This window comes from Polypterus senegalus, chromosome 1 (assembly GCF_016835505.1).
Source record: "Polypterus senegalus isolate Bchr_013 chromosome 1, ASM1683550v1, whole genome shotgun sequence".
NCBI lineage: Eukaryota > Metazoa > Chordata > Cladistia > Polypteriformes > Polypteridae > Polypterus > Polypterus senegalus.
The window spans coordinates 92,522,221-92,544,454 of record NC_053154.1 but is presented as its reverse complement, the minus strand read 5'-3'; the positions used below and the strand labels follow the sequence as shown (position 1 = coordinate 92,544,454).

The 22,234-nt window shown below is 35.9% G+C and overlaps 1 protein-coding gene across 2 annotated transcripts in view; it reads right to left on the bottom strand.

Moving 5' to 3' along the window:
• pkp3b (plakophilin 3b) overlaps positions 1-22,234 on the bottom strand; it is a 61,005-nt gene that overhangs the window by 21,426 nt on the left and 17,345 nt on the right. For both annotated transcript variants that reach the window (XM_039753414.1, XM_039753406.1), the window contains 4 exons: positions 10,294-10,382; positions 8,997-9,757; positions 5,972-6,095; positions 4,365-4,569 (listed from right to left, as the gene is read on the bottom strand). In XM_039753414.1, coding sequence (XP_039609348.1) covers positions 4,365-4,569; positions 5,972-6,095; positions 8,997-9,757; positions 10,294-10,382 — 1,179 coding nt within the window. The remainder of the gene's footprint in view (positions 1-4,364; positions 4,570-5,971; positions 6,096-8,996; positions 9,758-10,293; positions 10,383-22,234) is intronic.

The window sequence follows — 22,234 nt, the reverse complement described above, 5'->3', positions numbered from 1 at the left end:
TGCCAGCTGTTCCCAGCAGACCCTCACAACACATTTGGGCCTACTAGGCCTGGCCAGCATCTTCCCCCACCATCGAAGCCAACTCATCACCAGGTGGTGATCAGTTGACAGCTCCACGCCGTCTTCACCCGAGTGTCCAAGACATGTGGCCGCAAGTCCGATGACACGACCACAAAGTCGATCATCAAACTGAGGCCTAGGATGTCCTGGTGCCAAGTGCACATATGAACACCCCTATGCTTGAACATGGTGTTCATTATGGACAATCCGTTACAAAACACCACTCGGGTTCAGATTTCTGGATTTTCAAGATGATATATTAAAATGAAGTTGGGATGACAACTGCTTGATGTTATTAGTTTTATGAATTGCATTCCAATAAAATATTTTACACTTTTTTCAATGTAACATGGATTAATGTACAATAATCTTTTTGCTCACACAGATCTCCAAATTGAGAAGGGTTTCTTATACTGATTTGATTTCAAGTGAAACATAAATGTGCAGTATTAGCACTGAATGTAACTTTTTTAATTTATGTCTTATTCATTTTATAATTCACAAATAGTTTTTTTAAAACAAGTTGAAACTGGCACCCTCAGGTTTCCCACTTTGTACTTGCTGGCTGTTTTCACACCTTTCTCTCAGTGGAAGGTCAAATAAGCAGATCAAATAATATGTGACGTAGCTCATAGTTCAAGTACAGGTTCTATAGTGGTGAGAGGGTTGATCTGACATAACACAAAAACAGTATTCTTTATTAAGTTACCAAATGAAGCAAACACAAAAATGTCCAAAATAACAAGAAGCTACACATCTAGTTTTTTAATGTGCCTTATTCTAACTGCATGGCACAAATGATTTATCAAGAAGTTAGAAAGCAAGGAGAAATATGGCTTATTTGTCTAAAAGAGATGGTACATTGCACTCACTCATTTTCAAAGCAGTTCAAACAATACCTTAGTTGCTCTTATATTTTATCAGTGAAAATCAAGACAGCAAAAAATGCTTATCCAGTAGTAGATTTACAAAAGAACTGAAATCATAGTGCAAATCTAACAAAGAATGGAAGTTATGGAATGATGTAAACCGTGTTTCTGGGAATGTGTCAGATGAAGGGGAAAGCTATAGCACTCAACATGAGCTCACTGAGAAAACTCCACTTTTAACACTCTCAAGACACCAGAAATCTTGATCCAGGTGCTTTGTGTGGTGAGATCAGCACCATGGTGGAGTGAAGAAGCAGTTACTCAGTGGTGCACCTATGGCTAACTGTCTTGGGTAGGCAGAAGTCTTGTGAGTGAAAGTGTTAAACTTCATTGCCTGAACAAAAAGGAATGCATACTGTCCTGATAAGAGTGCTACTATTAGTCTGCCCGTATTTTCTGTGCCAGAGTGTGTTATGGCTCAGCTGCTGAACAGAAAACCTTGCTCATTCCATAACAACAAATGCCTGGCAAAAACAATTAATACTGCAAAAAAAAAAACCCCTCTAAGTAAAGACTCATCCTTCAAAAAATAATAATAATAAAGGGAATTTCAAGGACGGTTAGTCTTTTCTCTGTAGGAATAAGAGAGAAAGAAAAATGAATAATGTGGGCAATAAAGATTTAAAACTTCTGCTAAACACAGACCTCATACTACATTTTGTGCTTTTTACGGCTTTGTCCAAACATTATGACATCACTGACTTACTAGTCTCCCTAGGAAAAATACCTTTAAGATGCTAATGAAAGATTTAAATGATAAAATACAACTTATTTGTATGCTCCTGCATGTAGGATTAGGCTGTTTCTGTTGTACAAAGTGAATTTGACACAAAAAACAAAACATGGCAAATATAAAGCTGCAAAAAGGGCTCTTTAATATATGGAATATATTTAATATATGGAAATGCCTCAAAAATTTAAATATACTTTAAAATAGTATATGGGCTAACACTGGCAATTAGAAACAATCTGACATCACTACACACTATCTTGACCAAGGAATCTCCAAATATCTATATGGATTACAGAAATTGCTGTGAGGCCTTAACAAAAAGCATAGCTCTCTGACTGAGGCTGGGGTCAATGCTGACTGTTGTCAGTTTCAGTCTATTTAGCATAGTGGAAAAAAATTTGGACGTGAGCACCAGTAGGCTTTGTGCACTAGGAACCAAGTTACCTGAACTATACTATAACATTTCAGTAATTTACTGCTTTGATACTGATCTTTCTGACCATAAAATAGGTTGTTATGATATTATTAGAGGGTTCCTCTAGAGTGCCTCTTTCTCTTGCACGGTTTGGCTCAAAAACTAATCAGCACTTCGTCATTTCATAACATGCTTAAGTTTCCAGTTTGATATTTTTCTGTCCAGCTGTTTTAACTCTAGACCGTCCTCATGCACACACACAGACAGACACACACCCATCATCAAGTTATCGATGTTTTCAGTATCTGGGGACCCTAAGACATCAAGATCCATTGAAAACTGAAATTTTTGACAAATCTAAAGCTTTCGCTCCCCCCATAGACAATCAGTTATGGTAGGGGAGCATGCAAAGCAAAAAGGAAGCTACTATTGAGGTAGATCATTCTGATGTTTTGTTCAGCTGAAGAGGCACACCATACACATATAAAATGTATTTCCTGTTCGATAATTGCAAAGCACAACTTTGCTTTTATTGTCTTACTGCAAAATAATATGCATAGTGTACTAAATATGGCATCCCATTAAATATCTTGGCAGTAACATTATGTTTTAGAAATATATTGCTGAAGCAGAAATACTGAGGTTTAAGAAGATGAAGGGAGAGATGAAGAGCTGAAAATACAGACATCTCCTAGTAAATGTAGATTGAACACAAAACTTCACCTTACAGTAATACAATCAATGATCATAACAAATCAGCAAAAGGAAAACAAAGTCCACCAGTGCCCAAATCAAATTACAAACCAAAATTCAGCAGAAACATGGTAATAAGTATGAAAAATCATAAGCAATTCTGTCAAGACAAGTATGTAATAAAAAAGAACATCTGGCTAAGCAAAGTTGGTAGATACATTTCCAAAAAGACTAATAGCTATATCATTATTAGGAATAAAACTTTTACCAACCTTTGCAACATAAATGTACAGTACACAAAGGATAATTCAACATTTTTGAAAATTTCTGTGATTTACATAATTAGGATTTTTAGGCTCAGTTACTTTTTTGAAGATTTAAAATAACTACTTTTTTGTACTGAAAATGTAAAATACCTTCTGCAGGTGAGCAAGATAAACTCTTGTTTTGGCCAATTTTGAATTACAGTGTTAAGTAGGCAAATTCTGAAAAATGCACAAGGGTTTGTGTGGTATAAAGGTACTGAAAAAGCACAGAAAGCACCAATTTTTAAAATGGTATGGTACCAGTCTTTCTTTTTCAGCTACCAGAAGTAAATGGTAGTGTTCCAGTACCGCCTATTAGTAAGATTGTAATTGACATCCCCACCCCTTCTTCGATGTAATACATGCAATAAATCTAGCTCAATTCACCAAGGTGAACCCCTCCTTTGAATGTATACATAAATATAAACATGCTACAGACTCCAAAGGGGGCCCAACTCCGTCAGAGCATGGTGATGCATGCATTTGGGGAACAAAGCAACTGTGATATGAGGTAGGGTTTATCCGTTATTTACTTTGGTATCATTTTGGTACCAGTACTGTAGTTAAAAAGCTAGTATTGATACTAAAGTCAAAATTTTAGCACAGATCCAACACTACAAGTGTGTAAAGACATCTATAAGATAGATAAAGACATTGTTGTAAGCTATACCTGCTGGAAGTCAGCATTCTTAAGCTTTTAAATGAGCTAGAGACATGAACAAGACTCATGGAAAATGACAAACTTTACTTCCCCTGTCATACCAGCTCCCTACTCCTTTCAAAAATAACAGTTAAAAATATTAAAAAGTTTTGGTTTGATAGCGCTCATTTTTGAAGCCTTAGCTGTTGTTAGGAGGGCATGTTAACTGTGGAGCAACTTACTTAACCTTCTTGTATACCTATATGTATGTTCATAAACAAAAAAACCTTAATGAAAAAAACTCTAGTCTCCCAAACTGTTCACAACTCCATGACCATCAACAGCTGTTAATCTCTCATTCTACAACCCTGTTTCTTATTAGTACAGGAATGAGTATGCAAAAAGCTGAATGACATGAACAAGCTAATGTCAAGGAGAACACAGGGATAGGAAGAGAGGACACAACTTTCACAGTGCAAGGTGGTGGAGATGGACACAAGGGGGACATAATATGTGTTCTAGTGCTTCAATTGCCTCTTAAGTTTGAGTCATGCACAAACACTGTGTAACTTGGCAGTTAAATCCCTACCTGTGATGTTCTTCCTCAGCTCATCATCGTTCACCTGCAATGCTTTCATGAGTTTCACAAGGCCATCACAATTGATAAGCTCCATCTTGTTGTCTGTGTTTTCATAGATAAGGTTCCTCATGGCTCCTGTGGCAAAGCGCTGTACCTCCAGATTGTCACTATTGAAGTGGGTCACAAGTTTTGGAATGGCTTTCAAGTGGCGAGCCTGCAGAAAAACGAAAACATAAAGGGTCAGTCATGCAAACTGGAAGCCCATGCAGAGTTGTGTAGGGTCAACACCAGGAGGGTCTATTCCAGTAAACACACAAAATGACAGTCATACACATAGAATTGTGTGTTTGTCTATCAACCCAACTTGACCACTGCAAATTTTTTCATTCCAGCAGAACTCACATTTTTGTATTCCCCAGAGTTTACACATTACAAACCATTATATTATATTATATTATATTATATTATATTATATTATATTATATTATATTATATTATATTATATTATATTATATAGCATAGATCCATTGAGATCTCTACCAGGGTATAGATTTTTATATAAGTATAGAGTTTTAGAACAATTAGAAATATTTTTTTCAAATTGTAAAGTAAGCCACATAGCTTGCTTAGGGTTTTTTTTGCCCAGCATCTTAGCTGTGCTACAATATCAATCACTATTTAAAATCCCAGTCAACACAAAAAATGACAGCTTTAGTAAAAGCATGCTTAACACTGAAACAGGATTTTTAGAGTAATGTAAATACATTTCTTCTACCATACTTTTATCCTAAATTTTCAAAATGTATGTTTGAACATAAACTTCTGATAACACATACCATCTGCAACATATTTATATATTACAAGAGCTTAATCAACAGTTGTCCTTCAATAAGACAGTGTGGGCTACTTATCTAAACATGTAGTGCCTGGGGCCCAGAAATCTGTTGATTGTTGAATCCTGCAATGCAACACTAGACCAATATACCTGTATGGTTTTCCAATTCTCAGTGATATTACTTTTGGTGTTATGCTTATTCAAACGCACTAGTTACATTTTGAAGATTTAGATAACAGACGCCATATAAAATGACAGTGGCTGCTTTCCAAACAAATGACCCATGACCATTTAGGAGCTAAAAAAAGTAATCTGGTGCAAATGACCAGCTAATAGTGACTCAAGAAGATTTTGGCATTAGAGGTGAAAAAATGATGGCAGCAGGATGGAAAATGGCATTTCAAGGAACAAATAAGTGATAAATCTCCAAAGATAGTGTGTATTTTGGTTGAATCTCTTTCCATTTTTAGCTGGTGCTACAGAAGGACAAAGTACTTTCTAATAAGATTAAGAACAGTTAACAGATTATTCCCTCAATATTTATTGTGTGTGTGTAAATCAAACGTTTTCTGATGTCTGAATATACCAAAGAGGTATGTAAAATGAAAAAAAAATGTATGTTAGAGATCAAAAATGAGATACAAATGTATACATTCATTCATTATCCAACCTGCAATATCCTAACTACAGGGCCACAGAGGTCTGCTGGAGCCAATCCCAGCCAACACAGGGTGCAAGGCAGGAAACAAACCAAGGCAGGAAACAAATGTGTACAGCATACCTGATTTTTGGATTCAGTTTTATTGTAGCACTCATGCTGGATAAAAGCTGCACCCAAGACCTGTACGGCAGTATCACTGGAAGAGAGTGATTCCACAGCAGAGCCCATATTTAATCGATCAAATCTATAAATTAAAAAAAAGAGAAAGAGAAATAAGTTGTTCAGTAAAGGATATAATAATCACACTACTCTATGCCCCAAGGTTACTTTTGTAACACTGTCATTCACAGCCCTTGTGCTCATCTCATTATCAAACCTACTTAATCAAGCTCAGAGAATGTCCAGAACCTATCCAGGCAGCACTTGGCACAAAGTCTAAGCCTAATCAGGGAGTCACACCATCATTCACATTCCTGCACACAGGAGCAAACTGGGAATTATCCTTTAATCTAAACTGCACATCTCTGAGAATGTGGGAGGAAAACCGATACAGGCACGGTCAAAATATTCAAACTTCACATCATAAAGATGCTAGTAACACTTTAAGTGTACATATGGGTCTCCTTTCTCCACAGATACACTTTTAAGGGCTACTTTGACACTGTAAGACTTCATTTTGGTGATTTTGCTGTACATGTTGAAGATGCCTAGCAGCAGAAACTGAACCCAGGATTCTAGATCCATGAAGTAGCACTGATACACACTGCACCATCATTGTTATTAAATTTAAAAGAGCAGTAGCTTATTTTCTTTTGAGATGAAAAAATAACCATGGACATATGCTGTGTGGGGAAGCAGAACTAAGTTGATGGGATACATCAAATGAATAGCTGGATTAAGGGCATAAACTGCAAAGAAAATTAGTCCTAAGCTACCGATTCGGAATAATATAGATGGACTGTGAACACATGGCTGAAATGAGGAATGGAATAGGACTGTATATCCAGGACAGTCTGGTTTGAGTACATGTACAAGAAGAGCAAGTGAAGTAAAGGAATCTTTTAGAAGTTAAAAAGGACTGATGATATCTATTAGATAGGGGAATGGACTAGAAAGGAAGTTGAACCTACATTATATACACTGGATACAACTGTCCTCTGCTGCTCATGCTGCTGGTGCATCACTTTTAAGTGTATCCCAAAAATGGACATGGAACAATTAATCTTCTATTTTGTGGAATGGTTTGAATAAAAGAATAAAAATATAAACAGTATTCAAACCTGGCCTGACTGTTTTTTTCTTTGAAGATCTTCGTATGTTTTCATTTGTACTGTACAGTATTTAAAAATCAACCAATTTAAATATTTACTCCCTTATTTGATGCTATGCAATTATACTCTTGTTACGTAATTAACACATGGGTAGTAATTAACTGCAACCTGCTGAGCATCCAGAAATTAAACTAATGTTTTTTGAACATAAAGAATTTCAGTTTGCTGAAGGCTGTGCTACTGCTACACTGGTCTAAACTAAATATCCACTTACTGTATTTGATGCTATTGGGAAACACTTGGAAATGCTTTATTTAAAAACTTAAGGAACTGCAATCAACCAAGTCTGCAGCCACACCCAAACAGGTTTAACCTCTTTGCTGACAACTGTCAGAAACAAAATAAAGTGCTGTGCGGGTCCTTTTTCAATTTTATTAAAACAACAGTAGGTTAAGGAGTAAGGTGCATCCCAAACTGAGAGAGGGGGGGAAAGACAGTTTTAGGCAATGGAACTGTAACAGTCACACTACAGAACAGTTACAGAGCCTCATGAAGTAACTGGAGGATTTTGCTCTCTGAACGGCCCACTTGTTTGTGAGGGAGTATCAGCAGTCCTGCATTTTAGCACATGCCTGTAAAATTCACTGTTTCGGAACATTCAGAGTAAATCAAGACCTGCAAAATGAACGCCTGTATTCCAAGTATGAAAAAAAGCTCAGTGAGACGTTATGAGAATTAAAACAACCTCAGTAAGGGATGTATGGATGGAAGGATGAAATGATAGATAGATGACACTTTATTGCTCCCCAAAAGGTATTTCAGGAGCTCACAAAAGTACAAAACAAATTGTAAACTACTGGATAAGATTCAGAATATGAAACACATTATACACCAAAATATGTGTTAAAACATGCAAGACCTACTAACCTTGCAGTTACTGTGTTTTATGGCATTACTGAAACCCATAGACTGAGAAGATAACATGATCACTCAGCTCTTCAAATGGAATGGACAGTCTAAATAGGACCAATACAAATATGTACCTGTGGGCGTTTTATAATAAGTTTTCTTCCCATCCATTGCTAGTGCTTGTCTTGTGTTCACTGCAGGGCCTCCTGCAGGCATGGCAAAGCAGCTGGTGGAAATATGACGATGGCTGAAAAAGTATAATGGATGTGTGGTTTTTGCCTTCTATATGTTAGTTGTATGGACTGTTTTATTTGATTTTGTATTTTTTCCTTGACTTTAATAACATCAAACTATTTCTACTCAATGGGTTGCCATGTGTATATCCCTAGGTAAAACATAGATATATACTGCATATATTTATTTGTATATATATATATATATATATATATATATATATATATATATATATATATATATATATATATATATATATATATATATATATATATATATATATATATTAATTAGATCTGGTTGTTCTGTTGTCTGCCTTAATGTATAGATATTTTAATTAGGAAACCTTTTTCTGATAAGAGTAAAGGTTTGTTTTGCACTTTAGTGGTTAAATTTTGCTTAATAATACCTGGTTGATGTTGTATTTACTAACATTTATTAGAAATTATCATAGTATTAATTTATGATAATAATCCAAGTAAATGTGGTATATCTTTGTTTGTATTGATTAATCTGTATAAAGCACCTTGAGTTGCATGTAAATGTATGATAAGGTGCTATATAAGTAAAGTTACTATTATTATTATTATTGTTCAGTCTCTCAGTACCTGATTGCTTATATATAGAATGAACAGAACAGCATAAAATAAAAAGAATAGAACAGAAAGATCAGAAGCATAAGCATTAGAAATGCATGCTGTAGCTTCTTGGAAAAGCACATGATTTCTTACCCAACTGCCATGTTACCCACTCCATCAGTGACATTCTCTAGATCATCATAAGTATCCATTCCTTTAGTCATGCTGTGTAGACTCCTCATGGAAGTGGCCCGAGGAATCTGCTGCTGGACTAAACTGCTATAAGAGCCATTGGTTGTTTGCACTGGGTTACTGACAAAGGAGTTGGATGCATACTGTTGCTGCTGCTGCATGGTACTTGCTCCTGAAATAGAGCCCATACTCATCCGATTGAATCGGTTATTGGTCTGGATTCGGTTGAGGGTACGCATGGCAGGACCCCGGGCTCTTGACTGCTGTGGCACCATATCCACTTGCTCCTGATAATCAATTTGCCCAGTTAGTCCATGAGGCAGAGTACCACTAGCAGTCCTCCGCAAGCTCATTGTGCCTGGTGCATCATTGCTGGATATGTGTCTGTACTGGGAGCTTGTACCATAGCTACTCCCTCCATACAAGGACTGCTGCATCATACCACCGTCCACTTGGTCAGAAATCATGCTGGATTCCCCATCATCCCAGCCAGCAACAGGCATAACAGGAGGACCATTTGGCAAACGCAGGGACCTTAGGGACATAGTTTCCAGGTCTGGCTGGGGTCTGCTCACTCTGCGTACCGTGGTGTGCCTCGTCTGGTAAACATTGCCTCCACCAGAGCGTCCTACGCTCATCTTCCGACTGGAGCCCATGTCTACAGCAGAACGAGATGACCATCCCCCAGTCCGTACGGTACCATATCTAGATTGTAGTGGCACCTGAAAGACACAATTTTAAATATTAAAATTAATGTAAAAAATATTAACATGTTGTTTACTACATCAAGATTTTATTAACATCACGATAAAGACAGCTAACAAAAATTAAAGTGGAAATAACAATTTTCTAGGAATCCTTTGATTAAATTTCTAGGAGTGTAGTAGCCAGGAGCTGTGGGCTCCACTGTCAGTGAGTAAAGCCAAAGTTATCTGAAGGTAAAGTAAATATCATGCCATAAATAGTCAAAAGTGGTATACTGTCTTCAAGATGCATGAACATGGACTACTATTTTCTTATTCCAATATTTAGAAGAGAAACCACTAAAACATCTATCCCCAAACGGAAAGAGTCTGAAATACACAACTGCTTGTATCAGGAAACAAGAAGCACGTCAAAACCATCACAATGCTACACAAGAAGATGATATCACAGGGTGTCTGCATACATGCATGGATAACGATGCTTTCTCATCCACTGGCCTCTTGCTTTCCACACCATGAAACTCACTATTTAAAGAAAAGAAAAACACACTCACCGCTGCTTTTGACTCCATTTGATACATGAAAGATCTGGAACTGTATCCTGGAGTCACTGTTGCATACTTGACAGATGACAATCCCAAGTCTGTCAACAGATAGAAAGAGATTTTGTTGCATTCTTTTATGCTTAGGCACACAAGAGCATAACTTGTCCAAAACAAGAATTGGCTTTTCAAGGAAAGCACAAACACTGCCTCAAGTAAATTTGTATCTAGTAAGATTTCAGAAAACACTTACTGGCTAAGAGTGCCTTTGGCAGGTCATTCTCATTGTTAAAGAGAAGGCAGATTTACCTCCAAGGGTACTGAAAGGCAAATCCTAAAGAAGTGCTGAGGTGGCAAAAGAAGAATAAGGAGCACATGGCACAGATGTGTGTCAGAAGTAATTATTACAACTATGGTTATGATCTAAAAGTTGTTTTGTGTACTATTTCATTTTTAATTTAGTGAATTTTTAAAAAAAGTAAACACCCTTTTAATATTTTAACTTAATTACTTTACAATATAATTGATTGATGATGTAACAAGGCTGCAATGTACCTATTTTGTATTTTAAAACAGAAATCACAGGTCTAAAAATTAAAAAACAACATATTCTGAGAACACCCAATGTGTTGTTAGATAAGCATAACAGCAGCCAGAGCCAGATTAAGACTATTAGCACCTTCGCTGTCCCCATGCACACAAAAATTTACTTATCTGGCGGACACCTTTACTCTAGGCAACTTACAACATTTATGATACAATTGGATATGTTTATTTTGGTTTTCCAATTGGAGCACAGGCAAGTGAAGTGACTTGCTCATGGTCACACAGTGTCAGTAGCGAGATCTGAACCCAAGTCCCAAGCCTTAACCACTACACCACAAAGTGATGAATCAAATGCAATATGCTGTTTACCAAAAAATTGAATAAGCCAGCATTAAAAGTGAACAAACATCCAAATGACAGATACCTGGGACCTGTAGCTACTTTTTCAAATTCCAAATGAAGGCCTATAGGAGGGAGTCACCTATAAAATCTACAGGGTGGTCCAGATCGAATTATGCAGATCCAGATCGTCTGGATGACTTTGATTTGTGCAGGGACGATTCCAGTTCAGCACGAAGACGATTCTAAATGTCGTCAGTTCGCACACTTCTTGATGGTCTGGGATTTTTCGGGTGATTTTCTATGTAATAAACTTAATAAGTTATGGCGTAATGAAAATTGCATAATTAGATCTGGACCACCCTATATGTAATCAGTTATAATTATTTAAAGAGCTTCTATAAAAAAATGATATTCCAGCTATCTATCTAATTGTTAATGATTCGTGAATCACAATTTTGCTGTTCTTTCTAACCTACACAAAATTAAGAAAAGGAGCAAACCACAGCGTGAGTTTAGTTGCAAATTATCATCTTTGCCTTTTTAAATATGTTCTTGAAGTAGCTATATCCAGTATGTTTTGACCCAAAATAGAAACTGGATAAGAGAAACAAAGTGTGTACAAAATGCACAAGAACTGGGGTGCAAAGGCAGGGTAATATGTAAACCTATACAAAGTGCAGAACAAGAAGTAGAAAAATGGAAGGTCAAAATGGCTTCTTTACAAAATAAGGACTCTTGTTATTTACTTAATTAATGCTTAAAAGTACACTCTACAATATGCTTGGGCAGTTTTTTTCAAATAAAACTTAACATTTTATAAATGGCAAATGTTTATATTAGTGAGCATTCTGAGGCACTCTAATGGAGATGAATCCTAACTGTCACAGTGGAGTGTCAGCACACCGAAGTTGAGATGATCGATTACTATCCCTGAGACATGGCCAAAAATTTGGTTTAATGTACCTGTTTTCAACATGTTTTTAAATTAAGAAGCAATGGATGATTAATGATTATTTTACCTACTGACTGGACAGAAGATGAGATTTTACTTTTTTGAGCTTGATATTCCAGAAATGGAAGAGTACAAAGGATTGTCCATAGACCTGGATGGACTTTGATGAAGAAATGATAAATCAGAGAACTGTATGCATTTCTATTTTTACATAGGTTTAGATGAGCACAATACTGTACATGTGATCAAACAAGTGAAAGGCAACATGGGAATGGTACGACAACTTACAAATAACTGAGTACCTGCTGAGTACTCTACATAAAGGCTCATAGTAACATGCACTTTGAAAATGTTTGCACCCATAGCATTTGAAATTTTTGTTTGATTCAAAGAATTAAAGAGGTATTGTAAAAGTGTATCCTAATAAAATGATTTGACAGCCACAAATTATGAGGATTATGAGCCTTTATGTATAATTTGCTGTTAAACATCCACTAAACATGAGAGCATTTAGAGATGACCAAAGCAAATAATTTGTGATTGCATGTCAGTAACATCAAGGAGCTTGTCTGGGTCACACAATCAAAGTGAGGTCAGATGCAAATTGAAAACCCCTGCACCAAGCTGATGCCATTCCAATTCATTTTCTTAATTGATGCCAGTACAGGTTGTAAAGCAATGATGTGCCAAGCAAATTAGCACCTACAGTTTTCTTTTTTTGTGGATTTTGTGATTTCAGAGTGCAGACAAGATGATATAGCCATTGAGATTTTCATGAAGTGCGAGTCCAGTGTTGCCATCACCATATCCTGGTGCCCTTGGCCACTCTCCAAGTTGCAGCATACACCACTGTCTACAAGTAAGTAAAATATTTGGACTAATTTTGTTTTAGAATGTTAATATTAGTATTTCTTTCTAAATGAATTTGACCATTGGAGCCAGGTTAGCTATGTTATGTTGTACTGTTATTTTTTTAAGCACCTTGTATTTTTATTTTGAAAAAAACTTCTCAAAATAAAAAATATTAAAAGACAATTTGAATTTATGAAGCATCTGAAACTTTCAAATATGTAAGTAGGATAAAATGTAAATAGAATTACCCTGAAATACTTGGAAAGAGTACCAAGGGAAAAGATGACCTTGTGTGTCTAACTTGGCATGTTGTCACCACAACCCTCATCAGGATAAGTGGATGGAGAGTTAAGAAACACGGTTACTATTTCATAAATATTCCATGCATATTTAGTATATTTACATATTTAGACAAATTGTTTTTCTATTTTAAAATGAAGTTTCAGCAGCTCCTGTATGCATAGTACACAAACAAATGTCTACAAATTTGCATGGTGAAAGTCAATGTGGTGTGTTAAATATGTCCTGTGATAAACTGGCTCCCCATTCAGATGGCTTACTTCCTTATGTTTGATATTGTCATAAAGGTTATCGTTTCATTGAAGCTAGTAATAAATAAAGGAAATGGACATGGACGGGGAGCACAGAAGGTATCATTATTTATAGTACATGGAAATTAGATTATTTTGGTGTGCCATCTATGTGGAGCTTATATAATCTTGTGTGGAAACTGAATATTCATTTATTCACTAGACACATTTTGTAAAAAAGTTAAAATTCCAAATCAATTTTTTTTTGAAAAACATAAATACTAGGAATGAATAAATAACTATAATAACTATTTTGAAAAAATTAAGAACAGATGAAATATTGGGCCATTTTGCATGTTCTTTAATACTTCATTGTGAGAAAACTCAAATGACACAAATAAAGAGGGTACAATATTAAAAGGCAATAGAAGCTTAGCCCGCCCAATCAACTCGCTAAGAATGTGTCGGCACTGGCTTCTTTAGTGTCTCATGTCAGTTTGCAGGTGTGTGGAACTAATGTTTATATATTTCACTGCTAGATTTAAAAGGCAAATCATGCAAGGTTTACCACTTTTCCAGTAACTACCCTCAGAAAAATATCTGGGATTTCTTCTCTGTAAGAAATTATGTTTCCAAATTACAAGCTGTGGGAAGCAGTTTTAAAGCCATGTCACATTAGTTTACTTTTCCAATGATCATAGTAATTAATTTATATAATCTGAGCAAGTCAGAGGTATTCGGTGGTGTGCTCCCATTACACCAGTAATATGATATGTATAATATGATGTGCCTAGTGATTCACTCAAACTAATCCAGCACTCACTCTGACAAAATCAAACAGATTTCATTTTGTCTTTAGTTGTAGTGACGGGTTCTGTGTACAAGACAGCTGACAAGCAATGAATGCTTGTTTATGTATAATGTATATAATGCAGCGACGAGACATAAGAAATTTGGATATTTTGGACCTCATGCATAGTAGAAAAGCTCATCTGTCTGATGGGAGGTGCTTTATGTGGCATGACAGAATGAACAAAGAGAAAAGAAAAGGGTCGTGATTGTGGGTGAACTTGCCGTACCTATTAATCTTTCACACAGCACCATCTCTGTCAAGCAGCAACATACAGGCTGTCAGAAAAAGTTGCAAGCATGACTGTGCTGGAAAGATGACACTCAGTCACTAAATTTGATGTGTCTAATAATTTGCAGTTGTGTAGGTCAATGTGATCTGGCAAGATCAGCAACTGCAGTCTGCAATCCTGACGTACTGTACAACTAGAAGTCATGTAATGTGATATCACCTTATCTCAAAAACAAAAGGTTGAATCTTGTCCTGGATTGCAAAGTCATACCAACCCAAATCTTTATTCTTCTGCTTGGGTTATCTAATACAATTTCAAAATGTATTTCATACCTCAATAATAGATGGCAAAAAACTAAGTAATACTGTCAGAAAGACTGAATGGCAGTATAGAGTAGATATCAGGGTAAAGGTGAGTTTTAAGATGTCATTCACTAGTCACTCGCAATCTGATACTGATATAAATAAAAATGACATGGTAGTGAATGTGAGATGCACTGATCTCTGAGCCTCAGTCACATACTGTATGTCTAATGGTTAACTCTGCTTAGTAACATCACACATAACAGACAAACAGAAAGGGAGCAAAAGCAGCTCTGCAAAGAAAAAAGAACAAAAATCCAGGGCATATGCTTGTGTAGACAAGAATATAAAAAGGAAGATGGGAAAAGGCATTAACCAATTGTCATAAATACGAAACAGCACTTCACTATAATGCAGACTCTATACAAGAATAAAGCCCCATATAGTGGGTGTCACTAAATCACTTTAATTTAAAAACAGAGATTTTCTGTAACTGCCATGCAAGTGTCTTACCTGTGGTAGTTGATACTAAGCAGTATGTGTACAGTTTATAAATTCTAGTAGTAAAAATTACATCTTCCCCACAGGCTACAAACAAAATTAATCAATCATCCATTTCTTAAATGGTCATAAGGAGCCCAGGTGCATCTGCAAATTTTCAACAACAACCAAAAAGTGATTATGTTTGTTAGTGGCATAACAGCTGACTCTCATGTCACATGTGAGTGAGTTTAGGTCTCAGTTTGTTTTAATTATTTAAAATTACACACAATCCTCACAGTATATAAATATTTTATCATTTTTTTCCATTGTGTGCCAACACTGTACCTAATTGTTTTCTTTTAATACACACCTTTGTACACTGTTCTAGTCCTGTATATATTATTCACTCCAGTCCTACAGCCCTTTAGAAAGAGTTGCACTTGTCCAGTACAGAGCTAAGAGATTCAAAGAAATATCTTACACGCAACGAAATAAGGGCAACGAAAAGCAGTTTCAGTAACTACAGTATCAAATTAACAATGTAGAGATTAAACTTTCTGTGTTACAGACAGGGCCGGATTTAGATGAAAAGAGGCCCTAGGCTATTCCACTTATGAGGCCCTTTCACCTCCCATTTTTAAGTTTGTAAATTACATGAGAGATAATAAAATACATCATTACTGTGATATATATCAATATGTTAATAATATAACCATGAAAATATAAAATAAAGCACGCAATATACATTTTTAAATATACAAATTAAAACATATGTTAAGAACTTACCTAGAATTCCGCAAAATGAAGATATTGTCACAAAACATTTTTCAATAGTCTATAAACACTTCACTAAAGTATTGAACCTACTGAACTCAAAAGGCGAGAATCAAATGATCGTGTACGCAATCCTAAAATAAGAATCTTTTCTAATAACATTAACACGTGTTTCATATTATCGAAGTAACACGAATATAACCAAACGTCGGGATATCAATAGGTCTGTTCGTTTGTCTGTTCCAATCTACACCAATCTGCACTTTATTTATGCAAGAACAAACCAGAGCTTAGTAGCATAAGGCACGTCAATATTTGCCATAGCAATCAGTGAACGTATGAACTATACTTTGGTGCAATCTAGTATATACAAACGAACAGACCCAATGAGCCGAACGCGTTGATCTTAACCAATACATTTTTATGTTTGTTTATTAGTCATATGCGTAGAATTTCTCCTTATTTTTGGTTCAGTGTTTTAGTGTTCACTGTTTTTAGAATACAGTAGTGTAATTTTAATTTTGCTAACAATTTGAATGTAGGCCCCTCTTGATCTTGAGGCCCTAGGCTGAAGCCTAGTTAGACTATAGGAAAATCCGTCCCTGGTTACAGAAGACAATCAAGAGATGTATCTTAAACTAGTTTGCTTCTTTAGTAGAAGTGACACCAAAAATATAAGTACAAAAAGACTCCATAACCACTCTGGGCTTTCTGATTCCAGCACTTTTCTGTGCTACCTACGTGACTTGAGACAAACTATCCTTTCCCATAAACCATCACTGAAAGTAGCTGTACTTTGCGTCAATGCAAATACTATATAACTGCCAGTACTGGCAGCTCAATATAGTGCAATAACAAAGCGCAGTAGTGGAGTACAGTAATAAAGTACAGTAAAGTAGAAAGCTGCCTAGCCATGCATAAAAAACACAGCAGAGAGACACATAATACACAAAAACGAAACAGAAGGCACTGTGCAGAGCAACTGAAACATGACAATATGATCCATCTTCAAACTTATCCTGAGAAAACAAACAAAGAGGTTGATCACCTAATCAGTGCATTCAGCTTCAAAAAAAACAGCAAACATTACATAATGCTGAAAAGTATCCAAAGCAAATACCAGCCAGAAAGACCTTGGATAGGTTTTGTTTTTTACCTACTTATCCTTTTATTTATCACATAGTAACTTTAGCGTATATTAAAATCTTTGTTATCCCACTTTCCTGAGACATGTTGTGAAGAAGTCACTCAGAGGTGAACGTACAGACATAATGGGGCATAAAAATCCTTATCTAAATCCAACATGCCCATCTTTTCCAATTTCAGGCAAATGAGGACAACCTAATTATATATGAGCAAACATGTCTGTAAAATAAAGGATTCAATGAATGTTGGATAGTTATTTGCTCTTAAAGTCTCTCTGCATTCTAAAATAGTTACTTGACTGAACCCTAGGATCATGTGCCCTTCTTTCTCTAACATAAAGTGAGCACTGACTGCAGACATGGCTCTGTCAGCATAATCTTTAATGCTCTTTAAAAGGACAGTCAGAAGAAAACGTATTTTTAAGATGCAGATCTTAAAACAACTGAGCACTTAAAGTTACACAGAAATGTGGCTTCCATAAGAGGGGCTGTATCCTAAGTTCTGCACCTAAAAACAGGCTGCTCTTGTCACCATTAATTATACCGAAGTCAGACAGACAGACGGAAGAGAACTAAAGCCACCTCCAGGTAGTGGCAGATACAGCTGGGAAAAGAGATGGGGCTCACCATCAGCAATAAGAAAACACAGCAGCAAGAGAGTAAAGGGTAGATAAAGAGCGAGATGGGGGTGCTTTGAGGTTACCTGGGATGTTGGTAAGTGGCAAGCCACTTTGCCAAGTAGTTAGAGCAGAGACACTGTAAAGGTTTTTCTTTGTGTTTCATTTGTTCTTTATTATATGTTCTGTTTACTTGCAGTTTGAGTGACCCATCCCCATTAAATAATAAATTCATCCTCTTAGTATCTGTGGCTCCTGGTGCATCATTATGGGTATGAGGAGATTCCCAGAAAACTTTCACCTGTTATGTGACCACTGAACTAGATTTATTTGGAGAGCCCCCATAACATTAAAATTGTTCCTTTAGAAAAGTCAAATGTGATCTGTTTTATAGTTTTAACCAAAACAAAAATATGTTTCATTTAAAAAAAAATAACCCTTAGAAGTGTTTTAATGACAATGAAGCAGGCCATTCCAACTCTCACAGCTCATATTAACTGCTTTGTCATGCTGGCTAGACTCTGACAGGAAAGAAAATTTGTTATTCAAAGATCAGTTTGTCATTGTTTTATATTGAGTAATTTCAGTGAACACATGCTTCAGGCTTATAGAGTCCTTATAGGTATTAACCTATGACCTTGTGTCATTATTGAGAGCACAACATTCACAAGATGACCCTGCTGACCTAGAGGACAATGCTCTACCACTCCCTACAAAGAATGCTGGCAAATCACTTCTTAATCTCATCTAGCATACTACAGACTGCATATCTTTTTGTAGACTCCGTTTTAAGGAAAAAAGTTATGCTGGGAAAGTTTTAAAATATCAAAATAAAATAAAATAAACCAAACCAGAATAGGAAGGGGATGGACATTTGCTATTTACAACATAGTGAAGACTAGCCTTTTCTATTCAAATACGCAAGTACAGCCACTGAGCTGCAGGTGGTGGGTTGCAGCACAAGATATCAAAATACAGAGACCTGGTTCCCTTCCCGCAACTGATATGAACCCGCTGATTCACAATTGTCTGCTTACCTGCTCCACGTGTTTCATAGCATGCTCCTTAACAGATATTTCTTTCTGTTATTATAACAAGGTGTATCTGTGGTGTCCTGAACCTCTCAATTAATGCTTCTATTTACAGTGCCTAGTTCTGGCTTCCAACCATTTCACATACTTTATATGTGGCAAGCTACCTATATGTTCAACAGCATTTTTTGCCCTCTCCATAGATATTTGTGCTATGAGGGATATAGTTTGGTGTTGCGATCCCACTGGGAACAAAAACAGTTTAGCAAATGAGATACAGTATGGCTGTGTCCTCTAGAAACCACCATTACACTCATAGTTTCTCTTAAAAGTGCCAACTAATATGTTCTACACTTTTTAAACAGCACTCTTTGTCTTCAGCCAGCACTGTGTCTGGATACTGCAATATTTACATGAATTCTCTTCATCAGCCAAGCATCACCTATATGCAAGCAAGTTAAAGATTCTTATGGAGCCTCTCATACTGTTATTTTTTTCTGACTGCCCTATCGTTTGCCTGCAGATTTTTATTCCATAATGTGCAATCTATGTCCAATAACCTAACACATACCTGGTGGCCCACATGAATGTCAGCTAAAAACCCATCCCTCCACGAAAACGACAATTGTAAATGGGTCATCTCTTTATAAAGGGTATTGATATCACTCTAACTCTAATATAAGAATACAGAGAGATAAACAATGAGAAAAAACATTGTATAAATATTATAAAACATTGGTCGACTCAGGTGAGGTTTATGAATATGTTTGCATTGAATGCCTTTTTAAATTCATTTTAGTATTACATGTGTTTATAATACAAGCAACAGTCCATGTGCTGACAGTTACAGGTAAAAAGACATACTATTTATCAATCAGTTTTTGGAACTTGGTTTAGTGTAATAATGAGTTGCACAGAACTATAGCCTATCTTGACAGCACAGCGCACAATGCAGGAAACAACCACAAATTGGATACATATCCATCACTAGAGATATCATCTTCATCTTAACCAACACATCCCTGAGATGTGAGAAATATCCAAAAAAAAATGCAGACACAGAGCAAATTTAAACCCTATGGCAGTATTGAACAGGCTAAGAACTGAACAAAAATCTCTGGGGCTATATGGCAGCAGCACAAATTACTATGCCACTGTGTTAAATGTAACAGATGTGTTCATAATAAGGGTATTTAAATTAGGAATGATTCAAATAGGAACTCAGTGTATCTTAATGCAATGAAGTTCTACCTAGGTTTTTTTTTTGCCTCACTATAGTGGCAGACATTTTAGCCATCTGTATGGTTTGCATCTTCACTGAGACACCAAGACTAAGCATTTGCATAAAGTAATCCCCTGCTTTGCAATACTGTATGCGCCATTGTCTGGATGCACAGAATGACAAAGAAATCAGCCTTCAATTTCACAGCTACATTAAAATTATAGTTATAGAAAACACCGTAGCCTTTGCTTCATTTGCTAAAAATGTGTCATTCTGTATTGTATATAAAAGTATCAATAATAAAAAGAAGATATTTTTCATGGTTTCTTAGTCAATACACACCCTATGTAACACTTGAGTACAGGTACAGAGTAACACCATAATTTAACTGTAAAGTTGAGAATGTTGGTTAATATATAGTGGAACATAATGTTAAGTAATATTTAATAGTTTTGATTCTTCAAAAATTAAAGAAAAATACAGGTATCTGATTTATCAACATTTTCAAAAACAATATATTAACAACCCGAATACCACCACAGATATATCCTCAGTTTTAAAGATGATTTACGTCCAAAAAATAATTTTATGGTCAGCATGAATACAAATTAATTAAATGACTGAGTGAATATTATGTTTGCAAAGCAACTTCACTATATGTTATGATCACATGAAATCGAGATTCATTCACTAGTAAAACAAAATTGCTACATTTTATTGCATCAGTCATGATAACATGGTATATGCTTATTACAAATAATAAAAAAATGAATTTCAATAAAGTATTTGTTTTAACAAGCAGGGCTGAACACCATGTCTAAGACACTGTTGTAGGTGGACTGAAAAAACCATACTGGTCTAGTGTGACTAAATGTATGTTGCAACAGACTGCATTCAAATTGTCTTTGGTCTGCTGAAATTAAGCTCCAGCTCCTTGTGAGCCTTTATAAATAGGTCTCAGAAAATGGATGGGTGGCACTTGTTATGTCTTTAATTAAAATGTCCGTTTGTGTCTCACCTAAGTGGTCAAATATATGTTGTTTCCATGGGCTTTTAAACTGGAAAGCTTGATTTCCTTCACCCACTGAGCAACTGATTCTCCGCCAAAAACCATATGAAGTTGAAGTTGCTTGGGACAGACAAGCCTGAACTGGCATTTGAATAATCTGATCTCATACCTTATATTAACTAAGGAGAATGAAGAAACAACCATGAATATTACTAAATTCTTGTTTTCCAATCCAGATAGTATTTTAAGCATTTACTGTACTGTACTTTTCCACAGCTGTGAAGACTCTGAAAAACGCAATCACAGGGCTCTGACAGTGTCAGCTGTTGTGTGTGATAAAATATGTTGCTACTATCACAGAAGTGAGAGATTCCAAGTGGGAACAATCTGATGGCCAAATAAATCCACAACTAGACTGCTGTACTTGCAAATTATCTTCACTTAAAAAAGTCATGTTTCATACATTTGGAATTTTGCACTACTGAAAGGATTTGAAAACTCTGGGTTGTGAAAGAAAACAACTTCAGAAAGTTTGTCAGACATCTAAAATAGCGGGGCAAGAAAACTTCAAAGGAGACCAGTTCTAAGTTAGATCTGACAAAAGCAAAGATGATACTTCAGCACAGTAGTATCAACAAGCATGACCTTAACAGAGAATTATCGAAGGCACTACATTACATACACTCAGCTAGTGCTGTAACACATTCCAGTTACAGAAACAATAGCAGACAATTCAAGCAAACCTCACAACGTTCAAAAATCAAGCATACATTATACCGTTATACTAGACATAAAAGACACAGTATCCGGAAATAAGATTTAAATAAGCATCAGATTTCAGTTCCTCTCATGTCTGCTTATCAAACAGAAAATGGGTTGCAATAATCTTTGAGCAGATGTGAAGTGCACTCAAACCAGCTAATCCACTTCTAATTTGAGTAATTAAAAAAAACACAAGGACTCACAGCTTGATATTAAAACATTAAGCAAGCTGACACCATTACATATCGGAAAAACACAATAAATTACATAAACTGTTAAAATCATTGGCAAGCAACAAAAACAT